This window comes from Malus domestica, chromosome 12, assembly GCF_042453785.1.
Source record: "Malus domestica chromosome 12, GDT2T_hap1".
Classification (NCBI taxonomy): Eukaryota; Viridiplantae; Streptophyta; class Magnoliopsida; order Rosales; family Rosaceae; genus Malus; species Malus domestica.
Genome location: NC_091672.1, coordinates 26,374,894 through 26,393,775, shown reverse-complemented (window position 1 = coordinate 26,393,775; position 18,882 = coordinate 26,374,894). Strand labels below are relative to the sequence as shown.

At 36.7% G+C, this 18,882-nt stretch overlaps 2 protein-coding genes and 1 long non-coding RNA gene across 5 annotated transcripts; 2 read left to right on the top strand and 1 right to left on the bottom strand.

The window, feature by feature from the left end:
* The first annotated feature begins 346 nt into the window (after positions 1-346).
* LOC103423532 (KH domain-containing protein At3g08620) lies at positions 347-4,692 on the top strand. Its single transcript, XM_029089751.2, has 7 exons — positions 347-950; positions 1,107-1,195; positions 2,218-2,369; positions 3,179-3,295; positions 3,389-3,505; positions 3,668-3,811; positions 4,175-4,692. Exons 1-7 carry the CDS (start codon positions 871-873, stop codon positions 4,319-4,321), a joined length of 846 nt encoding a protein of 281 aa, XP_028945584.1. The 5' UTR covers positions 347-870; the 3' UTR covers positions 4,322-4,692.
* Positions 4,693-13,123: 8,431 nt separating this feature from the next.
* On the top strand, positions 13,124-18,100 carry LOC103430558 (disease resistance protein RUN1-like). 2 transcript variants are annotated; one of them, XM_070809544.1, is made up of 7 exons: positions 13,124-13,231; positions 13,460-14,066; positions 14,491-15,586; positions 15,677-15,976; positions 16,079-16,909; positions 17,006-17,615; positions 17,709-18,100. In XM_070809544.1, exons 2-7 carry the CDS (start codon positions 13,555-13,557, stop codon positions 17,879-17,881), a joined length of 3,522 nt encoding a protein of 1,173 aa, XP_070665645.1. In that variant the 5' UTR covers positions 13,124-13,231; positions 13,460-13,554; the 3' UTR covers positions 17,882-18,100. The 2 variants fall into 2 exon arrangements, with proteins under 2 accessions (XP_070665645.1, XP_028945583.1); XM_029089750.2 differs by lacking the exon at positions 13,124-13,231 and having other exon boundaries at positions 13,429-14,066.
* Positions 17,588-18,610, bottom strand: LOC114819964 (uncharacterized). 2 transcript variants are annotated; one of them, XR_011573924.1, is made up of 3 exons: positions 18,346-18,610; positions 18,102-18,224; positions 17,588-18,012 (listed from the first exon to the last, which is right to left on the bottom strand). It is a non-coding gene; the product is annotated as an uncharacterized lncRNA (long non-coding RNA). The 2 variants fall into 2 exon arrangements; XR_003767321.2 differs by having other exon boundaries at positions 17,978-18,224.
* Between the last annotated feature and the right edge of the window lie 272 nt (positions 18,611-18,882).

Genomic DNA, 18,882 nt, shown 5'->3' with positions numbered 1-18,882 from the left:
ATTATTTTTTATCTTATTATCTTTATAAAAAAATTAATATAAAATGTTAACATAGCTTAACCGTGACCACTCAAAATAGTAAAAGATGGGAAGGACATCCAAACAGGAGGGCAGACAATTTGCCTCCTTTTTTTGGTCTAAGTCCTCATGAGGAGTAATTTTTCAATCTGTTATGATATGAACACATTCCAATACATTAAATATAATAATATAATTATCTAAAAAATAAAAAAATAATTAAAACTAATTATATTGCTACAATTAGTGTACCAGATTGGATTTTTGACCGATTTGAAATTCTCTCCCTCATACATATAAAACATGGATTTTCCACGTAACATTCAACTAGTAGTAAAACATCCATTTCTCTCTCTCTCTCTCTCTCTCTCTCTCTCTCTCTCTCTCATCAGTCTCTGTCTTTCTCTCTCTAGACCGTCTTTCTGAGTTCATGGGTCACTGTGAGATGAAAAGTCTCCTGTGAATCTGCCACCTTAAAAACCAAACCAAAAATAGATCCTTTTTAAAATAAAAAAAAATTTGCACTCACTCACCAGTTTCTCACTCCCCCAAAACTCTTCATTTTTTCCATTTTATTTAATTTAATTTACTTTTTTTCTGCATTGCAAATAATTAAATATTTTCCCCTTTCCTTTCTGCAAAATTCAGAGAGAGAGAGAGAGAGAGCTGTCTTTGACCCTTTTCTTTTTATTTTCCATCCTTTTATTTATTTATATAATTTCGCTTTTTGTTTTCTGCTATTACAAACCCTTCCTTAATTAATGGCTCTTTGTCTCTCCTTTTTCTTCTGCAACACCACCACCATCTAAAACCCTTTTGCCATTTATCCAATTTCTCTGGGGAAAAAAAGCCATGTCAGGCTTGTATAATCCCAACTTCTCACCTGCCAGAGCTGCTTCTCCTCAGATTAGAAGCACCCCAGATGTTGACAGGTTTGTTCTTAGAACAACCCACCTCTCTAAATCTTCAAGAAATCGATTGCCCAGAAGAAAAGTTACAGTCTTGGCAGTGAACCAACTGATTTTTGTATGTTAGTTCAAATTTTGATGAAGTTTTGCCCTTTTTTGGATCTGTGTGTGTTTTTGCAGTCAGTACTTGTCGGAGTTGTTGGCAGAGCATCAAAAGCTTGGACCGTTCATGCAAGTTCTTCCGATATGCAGCCGCCTCTTGAATCAAGGTTTTGCTTCAAAATCTTTGTGTTTTGGATCTAGATTTTTATGGCCCGTATCGGGTTTGTGTCCCTTTGGTTTGTGAAATGTGCTTGCTTTAGTAGACAGATCGGTCTGATTGCTTTTTACTGGATGATCCTTTAGGCTGCTTGTTTCGTCAATCGAAAATGGCTGTTTTTGAACTGATCCTGCATTCATTTTTTATTTCTTTGTGGAACTGTGTCTGCAGACCTGGTGTTTTCACATTCTAACGCATAGTTTTGAGCTTATGTGTTGTTAGTGGCTTTCCAATGGGGAAGTTAGAGTTCTTGTCGAAATTAGACTTGAAAGGTTGCGTATAATTTTGTCATTTTCAATGATTCATAACATTTGATGACGGTCGGATAGAGTACTACTAACCACTCTAATATTGTGCATCTATATGCTGGACTCGTGAATGTTTTTGCATCAAACAAGCATATGATAACGATGTGAGGACCCCATGTAAAGGTCTTTAGGCATTGCTTAGTTCCAATTGTGATTTGAGTGCATTGAAGGCTGTGTACTTCAGTTCGTTTGAACTGCCAAAACCGGTGTATGTTGATGACTAGTAAAAAAATTTATGAAAGCGGAATTTATAGGTAAATATATTCTGAGATATACAGACGATGAAAGCACCAGGAATATTCTTTTTAGAATTAGAGTCAGCTGGGGGTAGATTAACTTTGCTTCATGAGTAAATATCCAATCTGGAGCGGTGATAATGTCTGCTCTACATTTGAGTAATTGACCTTGATTGGCGTCTTTGCTCACTCAAAATGTAACTCATTGAACTTCTTCTACTGACTAACCCCCGTATGTGGTATCCACATTCAAGGCGTGGTTGTGTTACATTGAAAAGACCAGGTCTAGGTTGTGCTTTTTCTGTTTCTTATGGATAAAGCTCAGTTCTTTTCAATTTCATACCTCTCGACCTTGGAATGTCCTCTCTCGTATTGACCTTTCCAATTGTGTAGCCAATTTCTCATATTACATTCTTCTTTGTGTGCAGAGATTTTACGGGTTTCTGGAATGATGTCCAACCAAGGTTTTGGCGACTTTGACAGAATGCGACATAGAAGCCCTAGTCCAATGGCTTCTTCAAATCTTATATCAAATGTGACTGGGACGGGAATGGGTGGCTGGAATGGACTTCCTCAAGAGGTGATTATTTATTTTTATGGCTGTGATTTTATACCCTTTCCTCCCTCCAGTTGCTGTGATTTTATACCCCAGTCCTCCATGCTTCATTCAGCACATAACGACCCACCTCTTACGCGATAATGTCTTTCATGTCTTCATATAATTGTGTCTTTGGGAGTTTGGTCCTCAACTTATACGGTGTTCTCTATAGTTTGTGGGTAAATTTCAAGAATCTTGGACAGGTTTGAACATCACATTTTAAAACATTCCATGGGGACCCACCTGATTTTTGATACCTTGTATTGATTCCGCTTTGCATCATGAGCTGAGTTGGCCCCCAACTTCAATGTGAAATTGGGTTTTAGTCACATACAAAATTTCAGAAAGCCGTTGTTAGCATGAATCCGAACTGAAAATGTTGGAATTGCAGAGTTTTCTTGTTTGGATAAACATTTGAACTCGTATAATGTCCCTTTCACCTAAAATTAATTCATAAACAAACACAGATTCTAAGAACCAAGAACCATGCATGTCTAACAATCGAATTTGAAGCACACAACACAATCTAACAATTGAGTTTGAAGCACACAACACAAAAGTGCTGTAAGGTGAGAAAGATAAAGAAATCAAGCATGATTGTCTTGGAATGTGGACTTTACGACTGGCAATATGGTCAAGATAAACTGTGTTGACATGCTTGCCTATATTTTTATCTCCTGTATGCTCTTGCCTGTGTGATTCTGCTCGAGTCATCTGTTCCTATCTTTTCTTTTCGTTTGTATTACGAATGTTATACATCTGAGATGGCTAGACCCTTTACTGTATAACAGAGATTAGGTGGACCCCATGGGATGACGATGGACTGGCAAGGTGCACCCGCGAGCCCTAGTTCATACACTGTGAAGAGGATTTTACGTTTAGAAATCCCTGTAGATACTTACCCCAATGTAAGTCTTTAGCATGCTGCTAGCATTTGAAGTCGGTTTGATTGGTTGCCATGTAATAAATAACTGAACGTTTTGTTGCACAATGGATGTCAGTTCAATTTTGTTGGGCGGCTTCTTGGACCGAGAGGTAATTCTCTGAAACGGGTTGAAGCTACGACAGGTTGTCGTGTGTACATTAGGGGAAAGGGATCTATTAAGGACCCAGACAAGGTACAACACACTTGTTCATTCTTTTCTAGTCTAATACTATTGAATTGCTGTCAATCATTTCTGACTTTGGAATATAGAACATTTTCCATCATTCATAAAAAAATTTCTTTAAGATTTTTGTTCTGGTTTACAATCTTAATCGTTTCATATTTTGATATCAAGGAGGAGAAGCTCAGGGGAAGGCCAGGCTATGAGCACCTGAACGAACCACTCCACATCTTAATTGAAGCCGATTTACCTGCCAATGTGGTTGACTTAAGGTTGAGACAGGCGCAAGAAATCATAGAAGAATTGCTCAAACCTGTGGTAATTATCTCCCAATCTTTTGGTTTTCTTGTTGGATATTTATGTAAAACATCAAGTATGGCTAATCCTCACATTTCTGTTCCGAAACTTTTTCTTCGATGCAAATGTACTTGTATCTAGAGAGGGATATATGATAACGTTTGAACACCTACTTGTATTGCATGGGAGTCTATTCCTGCTTGATTGGCAGATTCAAAAAGTAGCTGAACCAAGCTGGGACCTTTCTTTCCCTACACAGGAACTTGTTCATAGATGCTAACACTGACGATTCTAACTTTGTATTTTAACTAGAAAACACCTTTCCCTAATTTTGACTTTATCTCTTCATTTCTTTCTTTCTCGATATAAACCTTTCACTTGCAGGATGAATCACAAGATTTTATTAAGAGGCAGCAGTTGCGTGAGTTGGCTCTGCTAAACTCAAATTTCAGAGAAGAAAGTCCTGGACCAAGTGGTAGTGTATCTCCTTTCAATTCAAGCGGAATGAAGCGTGCAAAAACTGGCCGATGAGTGCTCATATTACTCCGGTTCTAAATGTTTGCTCCTCCGCCTTAGTAACTCCATGACCGAGATGGCCTTGAAACACAGATTTCCATCAGCATGGCTACAAGAAAATTGTCTAACAGTTCTTGCTGGTGAGCTTTTCTGGTGGTTTTTGTTTGCTTTGTTTTTCTTTCTTTTTGGAACAACAGACAGACAAAGACCCGAAACAGAAAAAACCGCAAAAAAAACCGAAAAGGGTGGAATTTATATAGTTGGCTCTTGAGTAGGTTTGGTGAGGTCAGTTTTCTGTGTAAACCTAATACATTCATTGGATTTATTCTTGTGTTAGTTACTTCTGAGATAAGTGTGAAAATATATATGAATTAATTGTGCAACAATTAGAGCTTAATTAAGAGTCCGACGGGTCGAGTTCAGTTTCGCAGGGCATATTGAATGCTGTTTTGTTAAGCATGTCTACAGTTGGCTTGGTCGCAAAGCGAGCGATGGCGGATTAATTAAGCTCTTAATTACTTGATTAGGGTTGGTAGTATGATTAGTATCTTTCTGGTGGGGGCATTGTTGGATTCTAACTATGCTTTTTTAGTAACCTTGCTCGCTTAATGATCCCAAAACAAGAAGGTTCAAACAGAACCCACATGGTAGACCAAGTGCGAGTATTATTAGTTTAATTTTTCTGTATTTTATTTGTATTTTTGTTGTCTGTAGTTAAACTTCACATGGCTTGCAGTTAGATAAATCCGATTTGCATCGAATCTTGGGGCGTATTGAGTTTACAGTTCGTCTTATGCTCAATGTTGTAGAGGTACAACGTTTTCCTATGGACTGGTTCAAATCAATTCGTCCTATTGTCGATTTTTATCCGCCTAATATACTTCACCACCTACAGTGGACTCGTTTGAAAGTGCTTTTAAATGGTTGGAAGCACTTTTAGAAAATATTTTTGGATTTCAAAGGCACTTGAAAGTGTTTCCTTTAAAAGACACCAGTTATGTGTTTCCTTTATGAAGCACTTCAAGTGTTTTTTGTAGGATTTATTTGTGTTTTTACAAAAGATTGATTCTAAAAACATTTTTATATCAAAAACGGTTTTAACCATGGGTCTTTTTATTAACCCCTCACATGTTGTTGAATACATTCCGCTTATAAATGTAATACTAAACAACTTGTAACTCTAACATGAAATGATTATTCGAGCCCTAATAATTGCTCTTGCTCTTCATTGTAGAACAAAACTCTAAAAACACAAACAAGTTGATGAAAATATATCTTTTGATGAACGGAACAAAAAATCGAGTTTTGCTCCTCGTTCATTTGTTGGTTTTCACATTCAAACAATTATGTAAATAATGGAATAAAAATTTGATTTTTTGCAAAGCCCTGCTCTAATTGGAATCCAAGAAATAGGAAGAAAATCGGATAATGTTGGAAATTTTAAGATGTAATTAAATGTAATATTCTTATGGTTGTTTGATGAAGAAATTCAATGTTTTTTGGCTGGTTGGAACTGATATAACCTTATAAGAACAGTTTCTACCATTTGTCCATCAGGCTTCTTAGAATCCAACGTGATTGTTCAAGAAAATTTGATGGATGTTTATAAATCAAACGGCAAGATGAAGATTTTATACAATAATTTAATTCATCTTTCTTATCTTAAAAATGTGGATTATTTTTTTGTTTGAAAGAGATAAGAGTTTGATGTGTGATTAATTAGTTGATGATTGTGGGGTGTGAGGGTAGTATTGGAAAATTCTCAACCCTCACCTTCTTCACCTTCTCTGTAAAACCCAGAGGCCGAGAGGCTTGAGTCCACATCACAACTCGCCACTCCGGCGGCCTCAATTCCATCAAACAACTACTAGCTCCTGGACCTCCCTCTTTCTCTTCTCTGTAAACACCGAGGTGCACCAACGCCCCCATTTTTCGGCGAAACATCACCACAGAACCACCACCATTCACTCCGTTCTACTCAGGACACACAGGCGAAGGCCTTTCACTGCGCAGTCAGTTCTAAAATGTCCGGTCTTGCCGTGACGGGTTATCGGGTTCTTGCGTAGGGTCGTTCAAACGGGGCATTCATGTATTGTATTTATTTGATTAATTAATTAACTATTGATTGATTATATGTTTTGATTTCTTTTGGTTTTTTTTTTTATTTTTGTATATTTTTGTTTTTGTTTAATTATTGTCTGGAATTTGGATTTTTGAATTTTGCATTCATGCAACTTTAGGCTTCTGGGTTTGTTGTTTTAGAGCTAAAGAAGATAATTTAAATATAATTTGAATCATTGAAGTGATCACCGCTCCCGACCTCGGTAAGCCACCCTTACACTCCTCCTTTCTGTTTTCAATTTGGGACTCGAATTCAAGCTTTCATGTCTTTTAGGTTTTTCACACTTCTTTCGTCCAATCCTCATCACTCTCTCCTCTCTGTCTCTCTCTAAACAATTTCCAATTGGTTTTTAGAGAGATAAAGTGGCAGCAGCAGCAGTGGGGAAGGAAGAAGGACTATTCCTGTTTCTGTGATCATTTCTGCCCTTCGAAGCTCTGGGGTTTGGCTTTGGCTCCGTTAGCTGTTGATGTAATTATTAATCCATGCCTTGATTGTAATTTTGTATTTTTTCTTGTTTTCAGTATTCGGTGAGTTTAATCAAATGGGTTTCTTTGGACTTGCATAAGTTGTGTATAATATTGCTTCAATCATTTATTGCGTTCCTTTTGTATTATTGAGTATTGAGTTTTGCTGGAAATTGTATAAATTTGACCAAATTGCATAAATTATTGAGCTTTTGTTTTGTATTTTTACGGCTAACTGTGCTAATTAGTTCATACCCAAAAAGGAGCAGAGAATAACTGTTCTAATCAGTAATTCCCCACTCTGAGAACTTGAGACCTTGGACTGATATGGATTTCCGAGATTTTCTGGTATACTCACAGACCTCTGAGTTCTCCAGCCAACCACGGACCCCTGGTTGCCATACTTTCGTTGCACGCAAATCTTCTGGTATACTCACTAAGCATAAATTTGGTGTAATACAATCATATTCTTGAGGTTTGGATTTTTAACTCTTATGTTTCTGCCCATTATACGTTTGAGCATGTATCTTTGATGTAATTACGAATTTGATTTGTATTTTTGGGTGCTTTTTAATCTCATTCTTTTCTTTTCTCTCATTTTGAGGGTTTTCGCTCTTAGAAAGTACATGCATGTTCTCTAAACTAAAATACACTTCTCAGATTGCTGTGATTATTGGATTGGATTTTCCTTATTTACCTTCATATAATGGTGGAGAGGTCGCACTTGGTGCGATGGCAAGTGCCTTCGTCCATAAGCGCTAGGTCTCGGGTTCGAGACTTGGGAGCAGCCTCTCCATAAATGGGGGTAATGCTAGCCGACATTCACCTTTCCCAGACCCTGCGTAAAGCGGGAGCCTTGTGCACTGGGTACAACCTTCATATAATGGTGGGTTTAACTTTTCAGGTGAAAGTTTTTACGCAGCCTCATTACTTGCAAAATTTGTTCAGTCAACATTCAATGCCCTGCCATCAGATCAAGTTAAAGGTACGAATCACTAAATCATTACTATTTTTGTCACTTTTTATTCCCTTGTTGAACACAATGGAGCGAATTGTCTTCATTTGCATTCTTGCATGTGAACTTAAGTATGTTCTTACCTGACATTTGTAAGCTTCTGATTAGTCATGAAATATGATACGGTTTTCTCCGTGTTTACAAACTTATGACATACAATCAATTTCTTTTTGGTTGGTTTGAAATGATATTGATTGGTCTGTTATAAAGCTCCTTTTATAGTTAGGTTGAAAATCATGTTACTAGATTATTTTTTTCGTTGGTCCGATCTGTAATGGTGAAATTGTTTTGTTTGAATCAAAATTTGATCTTTTTTTTGTGTGAAATTATAATGGAATCACAAATTTGTCAGGTCTATCTTAGATTCTTTGTTGCATATTCACCTTCCCACAACTTTTACATTGTCTCTTGATTGAATGGATTTTTACAATTTCCAGGATCTACGGTTGCAATGCTTTTGATGCATGAAGTAAGGAGGAAGCTACTACTATAATGGAGCTTTTTTGGCATGGTAAGTTGAAATTGCATATTTTTTTCGCTCATGAAATTCATTATCTTGCTATATTGGCAATTAGTAGTGTCTGACAATTGGTAAAGTGTATTAATTTTTCTGCTTAATTTATCTTGAGAATGTTTGCATCTTAATTCTTATTTAAATATGCTAATTTGTCCCCTTTTCTATAGAATTTTGTCCAATGTGAATGTAGGTTATTCTCGATAGCTTACCGCACTTCTTGTTATAATTTTTCCCTTAAACTTCTACCATACCATTACTCCACAAGTACTGTTAACTTTGTTATATGTTCGTTGGGATGTTGTTAGAGTTTCGTATTCAAACTCATAAAATTAGGTATGAAAAAACTCTCTTTGAACTTTTTGCTTCTTAATGTAGACTTCTAATTTCCATTTTTTTAGTAAGTAGGTAAAAGACAACACAAATAATTATCTTGTATAATGTGTCTCTGTCTTCAATTATATAAAAAGACAAGACGCGTTTTCATTTGCTTGACTAAAATGACCAATTATGTATTTGTATGTAATTTTTCCAGGAATTCGATAGGAATGTGTAGAATTATAACTGTATTGATTTAATTGATCTTATAGCGGTACATATATACAAGTCAAGTGACTTAGAGGACAAGTAATCTTAAGCCTACGGGGATTAATTACAAAACCTAGCCTATTAGAATCCTAAGTGGATTCTCCTATGCTAATACCCCCCAACCTGGCGGTCTTGGCCTTTAGTGAGAACATACGCGGGTTGATCAATGGAGGGAATAAACTAAACTTTATGAGTACCCAGCTTCACCCTTTCACGAACAAAGTGGTAGTCAAGCTCAATATGCTTCGTCAAGCATGAAAAAAAGGATTGGCAGCCGTGTAAGTAGTACTAGTAGTGAGATTATCACAATATAAAGAGGTGGGTGAAGAGACCGGAAATCATAGCTCACGAAGAACATAGGACAGCCAGATGGATTCGGCACATGCGTGAGCCGAAAAACGGTATTTGGATTCCGCACTTGACCAATGACCGTGGGTTGTTTGATGGAGCTCCAAGAAATCAGATTCGGACCGTGAAAAGTAAAGAACCTCGAAGTGGATCGACGAGTGTCTGGACATCTAGCCCAATCAGCATTAAAGTACCCACGAAGGAGAGCAGGACCGGGGGAGCGACGGAAGGTGCTTAGTAACTATAAACTTATTTGTACAAGTGTAAGTAAGTAGGTGCTTAGTAACTTTAAACTTATTTGTACAAGAGTGTAAGTAAGTTAGTACAACTGATTCATATTTTGTGTCTTCATAGGTACTGCCTCTTATATGTACGTTTTGGGATGTTGTTAGAGTTTTGTATTCAAACCGATACGATTAGATATGAAAAAATGTTTTATTTTTTTGTTTCATAACGTAAACACATCGGTTCTAATTTCCATATATTTTTAGTAAGCAGTAGATAAAAGACAACACAAATAATTAACTTGTATAGTGTGTCTCTGTCTTCAATTATATAAAAAACAAGACGCGTTTTCATTTGCTTGACTAAAAGAACCAATAATATTTGTTTGTAATATTTCCAGGAAGTAGATAGGAATGACCCAATTAATTAAAGCCTTAAATATTTTTTGTCACGCCCCGACCCCTGAATAAAAACTATTCACGAGCTAGGGTGTGAGCCATATCTTAGCTATAGAAATAAATTCTACAACCAAGATATGGTGGAAAAATTAAATTAAATTACAACGATTACAAAATACATCATATAACAAATCTTACATAATAAAAGCTTGAGTGTATCACATGTAATTTATTGAATACGCAGAGGAAATAAAATATTAGTATACAAAATTTAATTCATAACAAAAGTACCAACTAAAATAATAATTGAAATGAGTAGTCCTTGCCAATACATAATATGCATGCAATGAGATGCATGGAACATATGCAAATAAGATGGATGAATATACTCACTCTCTTCTAATCCCGTCAACACATACCTAAGGCACCCAAGCCTGCATGTCCCATACCATGCTTATACCACTTGGCTCCAAGTACGTTAGCATATGAGTTAACTCCCGTTCATCCCTTAAACTCAATTTTTGTAATTAAACTCTCAGTTTCCACTTTATTAAACAGGCACTTCACCCAACGCCCAAATGTATATTCAAGCCCTGCACCCTACGCTTGATATATATAAGATTTCATTATTTTTAATTTAAGGCAAACTTCAACCCTTGAATATCATCACAACTTAGACACTTTACACAAGTGAGCACTTGACACAACACAACTCTTTTTCTTGCTTTGCAATGCATATGTATATGTCATGTTTACATAGATATCAATACTCATACTTTATCTTACAAACCTGCAATTTTAACATAAATCAAATTGATTAGTAACAAGAGTAGTATAATCATAATGTTAATAACAAAATAATAATTTATAATCCATCATATAAAATGTTGCTCGTTGACCACTCCATATATATTTTTCCAACGTCTCGTCCATCTTGGTCGGGCAACCTATTTTTATTAAAAAAAAGAACATCCATGTTAGAGAAAATAATTGTTGGAGTGAAATATATATCTCAAAGGCCACAAGGCATGGAATCATGTTTCAATTCGAGTTACGAAAAATATGGTTTTAGTGCTCATAACATGGTTGTCTAGTTTTCTGTGGGATTATAGACATGAGTTGGTATTTCAGACAAAATGGGCGATCACACTGTTGGATGTGTCTGAAATTCTGATATGTCATGGTAGAGAGACAGACAAACAATTCTCATGAAGAAAATACTATGATATAATCTATGGATGATGGTGTTTTGGTCTGATAAATAGGCTGGACGAATTTCTAGTTTTTGGATATCTTTCTTTTGATAGATGAAAATGATGGTAGTTTGATGGAGAGATTTGTTGAGTAAGATCTCATGTATTTTTCTGGGATTTGTCTCCCACTTTTTGTACAACGTTCTCAAGGGAAAATAAATGGAGATTTTCTATGGTTTGGTGGAAGTGCTTCTCATGGAAAATGATCTCAAAATGTAAATAACACAAGATTTAAGGGGTTCACCAATTTGGCTACATCCACTAGGGTTGTGTTTTCATTGTATTTCACTATATGTGGTAGACTTACAAATACAATGAAAGATGGCTTTAAGCCCTAAGAACATGTAAAAGAAAATAGGAAGGTAATATGAAGGGAAGATTGACTTTTCGTTGGAGTCGTTCTTTTTCTTTCTTTTGTTCTTCTCTTTCCTCTCCTTTTCTTCTTCCTCTTTCCTCTCCCTTTTCTTCTTCTTCTTTCCTCTATCTTTTCCTCTTCTTCTTTTCTCTATGTCCCTCCGTTGTTTCTTTCCTCCTTCCTATCTTTTCCTATTCTTCTTTTCTCTATGTCCCTCCGTTGTTTCTTTCCTCCTTCCTTTATGTAAATTGCATGACATCTTCTTGTCCAAAGAATCTTCACAAGTGTGCCAATGAAAAGAAAGCAAGTGTTGTGCTAATTATTACCATGAAATGTGTTCCAATGAAAACACACCAAATGTTAGCCTAATCATCACAATGAAATGTGGTCCAATGACAAAATAACAAATGTGAAGCTAATCATGAACTAAGGAGTAATATGCAAGATGTTCCTTGCATCCAAAGGCCACGTCCAAACAATTTGGGGGATAAATCCTCACCAAACATTTAACTCTTAGATTCCTAATGAATATAAACTTGCCAACTCACCCTTAAGTAGACTTCCACCTTTACATTTAGAGTGGTGAGTAATCACCAAATCATTAACTCCTAATGTTACAAACTCTCCACCTCAACCTATCTAGAGTAGTGACTAACTCCTCATCTTTATTCTCTAATGGTTGCCCAAAACGTCACTTAGCCTTTGTGAGAACAATAAAGCCAAACTCATCATAATCACCTTCTCCAATTCAAACTAAAAAGATCTCTAATTACATATGAACATGAAATACTACTAGCTAGTTTTTGAAATAATTTGTAGCAAAAAGGATTTTACAATGAAACTATTTTACATACCGAGAATAGGTTCTTGCATAAAAATAAATCAAATAAAATCATTACGTAAAAATAATTACCCAACATACCCACACACACACACACACACACATATATATATAATCATTTTTTTTAAATACGGGGTATTACATTTTTCCTGCAAAGACAAAGAGCCTTCCTTTTGCTTGTTTATCGATTATAAATTATGGTATCGGATTACGTCGGCTTATCAATTAGTCAAATTGAAGAATGCAGGAGGAGATATACATCCAAGACACATGCATGTTGTACTCTTTTTCTTTCAATTAGGATTTTTCCCACTGGATTTTTACTATCAAGGTTTTAACGAGGCAACATAAGCATACTTAACACTGTATCCATAATTCAAGAAAAGTTATACCCATTTTCCTTCGCTACGGTTTTTCCCACTGGGTTTTCCTAGTAAGGTTTCAAGGAGATAATTGATGTTAATATGTGGATGGGCATCCAAGGGGTGTAAAAGCAATGGGAATTGAATGCCACATGGTTTAGTCAAAAGTAAAAAAGTAAGGACTAAAAGTAGTGATATTTTCAGATTTTGTTATTGTTGGATGACATGGTTTTTAATTTGTATGGCATGGTTTTCAACATGCCTTAATTTGTCTTATAGACTTCTGCACATAAATGGCTCTATATAAAGCGCATGCAATGTATAATCAAACAAAACACAAGATCAAGAGTGAAAGCAATAACACTAATATCTCTCTCCTCTCTTTACCTGCATCATTTGTATGATACCTTGCATCTCATTCACTTCTATCTCTAACAAAGGTTACTCCCTCTCACTTTTATCTATTTATAACACCGCTCGGTTTTTTTGTTTCTTAATGTAAACACATCGGTTCTAATTTCCTACTTTTTTAGTAAGCAATAGATAAAAGACAACACAAATAATTAACTTGTATAGTGTGTCTTTGTCTTCAATTATATTAAAAGACAAGACGTGTTTTCATTTGCTTGACCAAAACGACCAATTATATTTGTTTGTAATACTTCCAGGAAGTAGATAGGAATGACCCAATTAATTAAAGCATTAAATTTTTCCCCTGCAAGGACAAAGAGCAAACCCTTTGTTTGTTCATCGATCGTAAACCATGGCTCTTGTGAGAGCAGCTCAAGGAACATCCTCTGATTCCAACACTCGTCGGGGTTACCGTTACGATGTTTTCTTGAGTTTCAGAGGCGAAGACACTCGCAGGAATTTTACCGACCACCTATACACAGCCTTGAACAACGCAGGATATCTAACGTTTCGAGATAACGACGAGCTTGAGAGAGGAGAAGATATCAAGCCAGGACTACAGAAAGCAATCCGGCTGTCACGAACATCTGTTGTCGTGTTTTCGAAATATTACGCGTCATCCAAATGGTGCCTTGATGAGCTTGTCATGATCCTTGAACGCAAGAGGACTACCTCGGATCATGTAGTATTACCAGTCTTCTACGATATCGATCCATCCCATGTGAGGAAGCAGACGGGAAGCATTGGAAAAGCATTTGCTAGACACGAGAAAACTCAGTTGCCGAATACGGTGAAGCGATGGAGGAAGGCTCTTGCAGAGGTTGCTGATCTAGCAGGGATGGTCTTACCAAATGAAGCTGATGGGTAACTTTCGTTTTCTCTCTTTTATCTTTCTAGTGTCAATATTGGAAGGGTAATTTGTTTTTTTTAACCAACAATTTGTTTTGCTTTCTTTTTTCACATGAACAATTTGTTCTTATCTCTAAACGCATGTGTCCTAAAGTTGTCAGAGTTCAAATCTCCTCCTCTCAGCTTAAATTAGTTTGGTTATCTAGACTTGACACACGTGTATACTATACTTCTTTTACAAAAAATGCAAATAATTACTTTCATAATTTCATTTTCCCTTGTTTTATGTTGTCAACAAAGTTTCATTTTAATTTTTAACCTAAGTATGCTATCAAAATAATGTATAAGTTTAGCTTCCCTCCAGTTGTTCGTACCTATATAACTTTCTTAGGTACACAGCACGTTTGATTTATATTTTATTTTGTTTGCAAATTCTTAGGTACGAGTCAAAGTTTATCACAAAAATTGTTAAGGTGATTGGTGACAAGCTAATTCGCACACCCTTGAGTGTTCAATCCAACTTGATCGGAATCCAATCTCGAGTCAAACGCATCAATCTATGGTTACAAGATGGATCTGATGATGTTGGTATAGTTACTGTGTATGGGATGTCTGGAATAGGGAAGACAACCATTGCTAAATGTGTATACAATTCAAATTTCACAAGTTTTGAAGGAAGCAGCTTTGTTGAAAATATCAGAGAAACGGCAAATCAACCGAATGGGTTAGTTCAAATACAAATGCAAGTTCTTTATGATATTTTGAAGGGGAAAAAGGAGAAAGTGCACAACGTCAGCGAAGGAATAAGTAAGATTGAAAGAGCCATATGCTCTAGAAGAGTTCTTCTTGTTCTTGATGATGTAGACCGTATGGACCAATTAGATGCATTACTACGGATGAAAGATCGGTTTTATCCCGGAAGTAAAATAATCATAACAACAAGGCGTGAAAGGTTGCTAAAGGCACTTCAAGTTACTATGGTGCATGAAGTTGGAACTTTGGGTTACGATGAATCATTAGAGCTCTTCTGCTGGCATGCTTTTGGCCAGGACCATCCCCGTGAAGGTTACATGGAATATTCAAAAGAGCTAGTGCAACATTGTGGAGGACTTCCATTAGCTCTTCAAGTTTTGGGTTCTTCTCTGTTAGGTGAAAGTGTGGGTGTGTGGAAAAGTGCATTGGAGAAGCTAAAAGTTATTCCTAATGATGAAATCATGAATAAACTGAGAATAAGCTATGATAGTTTACAAGATAACCATGACCGGCAATTATTCCTCCACATTGCTTGTTTCCTAGTAGGAAGGGACAAAAACTACATTGTTAGAATACTAGATGGATGTGATTTCTTTACAAATGTTGGCATTCAAAATCTCATTGATAGATCCTTGGTGAAAATTGAAGCCGACAAGGTGAAAATGCACGATCTGATTCGTGATATGGGAAGAGAAATAGTTCGCCTAGAATCAGAAGAGCCTGAGAAACGTAGTAGACTATGGCGCCATAAGGATTCTTTCGAAGTATTGAGGGAAAAGACGGTAAGAAACATGCTTTTTATGTCTATATATGTTTTTCTCTTCTTTTGAAAAATATCCATATTAAAATTGTTCCCTTTATTTTTTCTTTAGGGTACCCAAACAATCCAAGGTCTTGTCTTGGATATGCATAGGCATCCTGCAAACAGTCCAATAAACACAAATGTGACTGTCTTGGAAACCAATGCATTTGAAAGGATGCACAAATTGCGACTACTCCATCTTAGAAGCGTACGGCTGGAGGGATGTTATGCAGATTTCCCTACAAGATTAAGATGGTTGTGTTGGCTTGAATTTCCTTTGGATTCTATACCAATTGATTTTCCTTTGGAGTGTCTAATTGTTCTTGAAATGCAATATAGTAGCTTGAGAGAAGTCTACAAAGGAACAAAAGTATGTTACTCTGTGCATCTCAATTCCTTTTCCTTCTTTTGCTTTTTTAAGTTTTGATTCGTTGACTAATTGCATATGTGAGAATTAATTTTTTTCTTGCAGTTTCTTCCATCATTGAAGATCCTTGATGTGAGCCATTCTCATGGCCTTAGTCAAACCATGGACTTCTCATACTGCCCCAATCTAGAGGAATTGATTCTTGAAGATTGTGGAAGCCTGCTTGATGTTCATGAATCCATTGGAAACCTAGAGAGACTTGTGTACTTGAATCTGAAGAATTGCAAGAACCTTAGGATGCTTCCAAAGAACATGTGCATGCTAAAATCACTTGAGACTCTCATTTTATCTGGGTGCTCAAATCTTGTTGAGATGACGAAGAAGATGGAATCTTTAAAAATGCTCGAAACAGATGGAATTCCCAGAAGTGAATTATGGCCTGGAAGAAGTTCAAGTATCTTGACTTATTTGCCATGTTCTTTAGTAGAGTTAAGTCTTCGTAGCTGCAATCTTTCTGATGATGCCTTTGCTACGGATTTAAGTAATCTATCCTCATTGCAAGTACTATATTTAGATGATAATCCAATTTCTAGCCTACCTGTTTTCATCAAAGGTTTGACGAAGCTCTGGTTACTCTCTTTTGATAACTGTGAGAGGCTCGAATCACTTGTGGGGTTGCCAAAAATAACACACATGGATGTATATGGTTGCATATCACTAAAACAAATAACCTATCAATCCTATGGGTTGAGAGCGTTGACCTATATGGGTGAGAACCGCAATGTACTTGAGGTCGAGTACTATGACAACTTAGAACAAATTGAAAGAGTTGACGTGGAAATGAGGAAACTTTTCAGTTTGCACAACTTGGAGATGAGGAAACTTTTCAGCTTGCAAAATTTTGAAGAAGTTGATGGGGTTTGGAGTCCCGTTCAGGTGCCTCTCTCTCTCTCTCTTTCTCTCTCTCTCTCTCTCTCTCTCTCTCATCAGAAAGAGTTGACTAATATAGTCGTTTCCGTGTCATGCATACAGGGACTTGATCGACATGGTATATATAGCACATTCTTTTCTGGGAATGAGGTTCCTGGCCGGTTCAGCTATAGAAGTACAGGGTCCTCAATATCTTTTATTGTGCCTTCTCTTTCAAATCATAAAATTCGGGGCTTGAATATCTTTGCTACCTATGCAAACGAGAACAATATGAGTTATTCGGGGAATGATCCATTTATGAGTATTGAAGTGAGCAACAAGAGCAAGGGTATGAAGTGGACCTATGGCCCACGGTTCAGTGGTCCTGGTTGGGGAGAAGATGTGACATGGTTGAGCCATTGGAAAATGGACAATGAAACAATAATATTAGAATGTGGAGATGAAGTGGTTGTTTCCGTAATGACGAGGAGACCTGATGAGCATATTCAGGTAAAGGAGTTTGGGGTTGAGCTTGTGCAAGAGCACCAAGACCAGATGAGTACCCAACACAACACCACTCCAGATCCTAATGATCCATTTGTCATCGGTGGAGATTTGTCACCGCTGGAACACATTTCAGGACTATACGACTTTTGCTGGTTCGAGGAAGCAGAAATGAAAAATGTTGACTTATGTAGGCCGAAATGGTTGAATACCCTCATCATGGACTCAGGTAAATTATGCTCCATTAAAGCACTTGGGGGTCCGCTCGTATTCATTTCATTTAAGTTTTCTCTAAATTTTCTGCTATTTGTATGTTTTTCAGACAAAGAAGAAGAGCAACAGAACGATCTTGATCACAAAATTGCAGCAGCGAGTGCCAGAGGCAATAACTGCCATCTGAGAGGATGGAGGGGGCTAGTCACTGCTGCCATCTTCCTTCTCACGCTAACTCTAATCGTTCCGCCCTCCATCTCTCGAAAAAAGAAGCGACAGTAGTCCAAAAGCCCTCCACGAGTTTTTTATTTTACTAGATATAGACATCTCTGCATTATCACCTTGTCCTCAAGATGTTTTCTGCCTTCAAACACAAGATTTCGGCACGGGGGAAAGCAAGAACATCCGCTTTGCTTATGTGTCAAAGTACAGATCTGAATTGTCATTTGCAACAAAATTGTGTAAATTACATAAATATCAGTACAACAAATATTAGCCTTACCTACACCACGGAAGCTGGTTTTTGCTTCAACCCGAACAAATTATTGAGGTCAGGAAGCATCGGAGGAACGGCCCTAGTCTCTGGGGGGCCATGAAATTTACTATCTTCTCGTGAACATTGTACCTACAAAAGCATAATACAACAAGCCTTCAACAATCTGGCCTAGTTTGCTCAACAGATGCTCCAAGATATTCCAAAACAAAATCATAGCAGTTTCACATAGGAACCGAATATCTATTTATACCATATCTTGCGACTCTTAGAGGCTCTTCTGTCAACAATCTTCCTCTTCTTCGTATGCCACTTTTTCAAAGAATAAAAGGCTGTCTTTGAGGATAATCAAATAGTGCAAAATCAGAATCAATAACAATATGCTGACAATATAGGTCTTAATTGTTAGCACGAATAACTACGATAGCGCGTTCCATTTTTAAAGTTACAAAAACTTGAATAATAGAAGTTCAGGATTGACTAGGTTCCAAGCCCACTGTAACGAAGACAATAGCTGCAGATACAGATCCAAAACAGAAAATGAACAAGGATATCCGGCATCACTTGGGAATATAAAATCTTAAACAAATTCAAAGGCCACAATTTTTAAATGCAATCTGATTGTGTTTTGATTTACTGGAACGCTTATAGATTTGGATAAACCGTATCACATTCAAATGCAATCATGTATTACGTATGCGATGCCCTAATAGTTTTACCACAAGATGCTGGGTCAATTGTCCCAAAAAATTCTTTCAATAACTGCTGGTAAAACTCAAGAGTCATCCAA

Excerpts from the sequence above, each read along its gene's own strand:
- LOC103430558 (XM_070809544.1), top strand. The coding sequence starts at position 13,555 with ATGGCTCTTGTGAGAGCAGCTCAAGGAACATCCTCTGATTCCAACACT. Across the intron at positions 14,067-14,490 it reads TTACCAAATGAAGCTGATGG|GTACGAGTCAAAGTTTATCA; the intron begins GTAACTTTCGTT and ends GCAAATTCTTAG. Across the intron at positions 15,587-15,676 it reads AAGTATTGAGGGAAAAGACG|GGTACCCAAACAATCCAAGG; the intron begins GTAAGAAACATG and ends TTTTTTCTTTAG.
- LOC103423532 (XM_029089751.2), top strand. The coding sequence starts at position 871 with ATGTCAGGCTTGTATAATCCCAACTTCTCACCTGCCAGAGCTGCTTCT. Across the intron at positions 2,370-3,178 it reads GGAATGGACTTCCTCAAGAG|AGATTAGGTGGACCCCATGG; the intron begins GTGATTATTTAT and ends ACTGTATAACAG. Across the intron at positions 3,812-4,174 it reads AAGAATTGCTCAAACCTGTG|GATGAATCACAAGATTTTAT; the intron begins GTAATTATCTCC and ends TTTCACTTGCAG.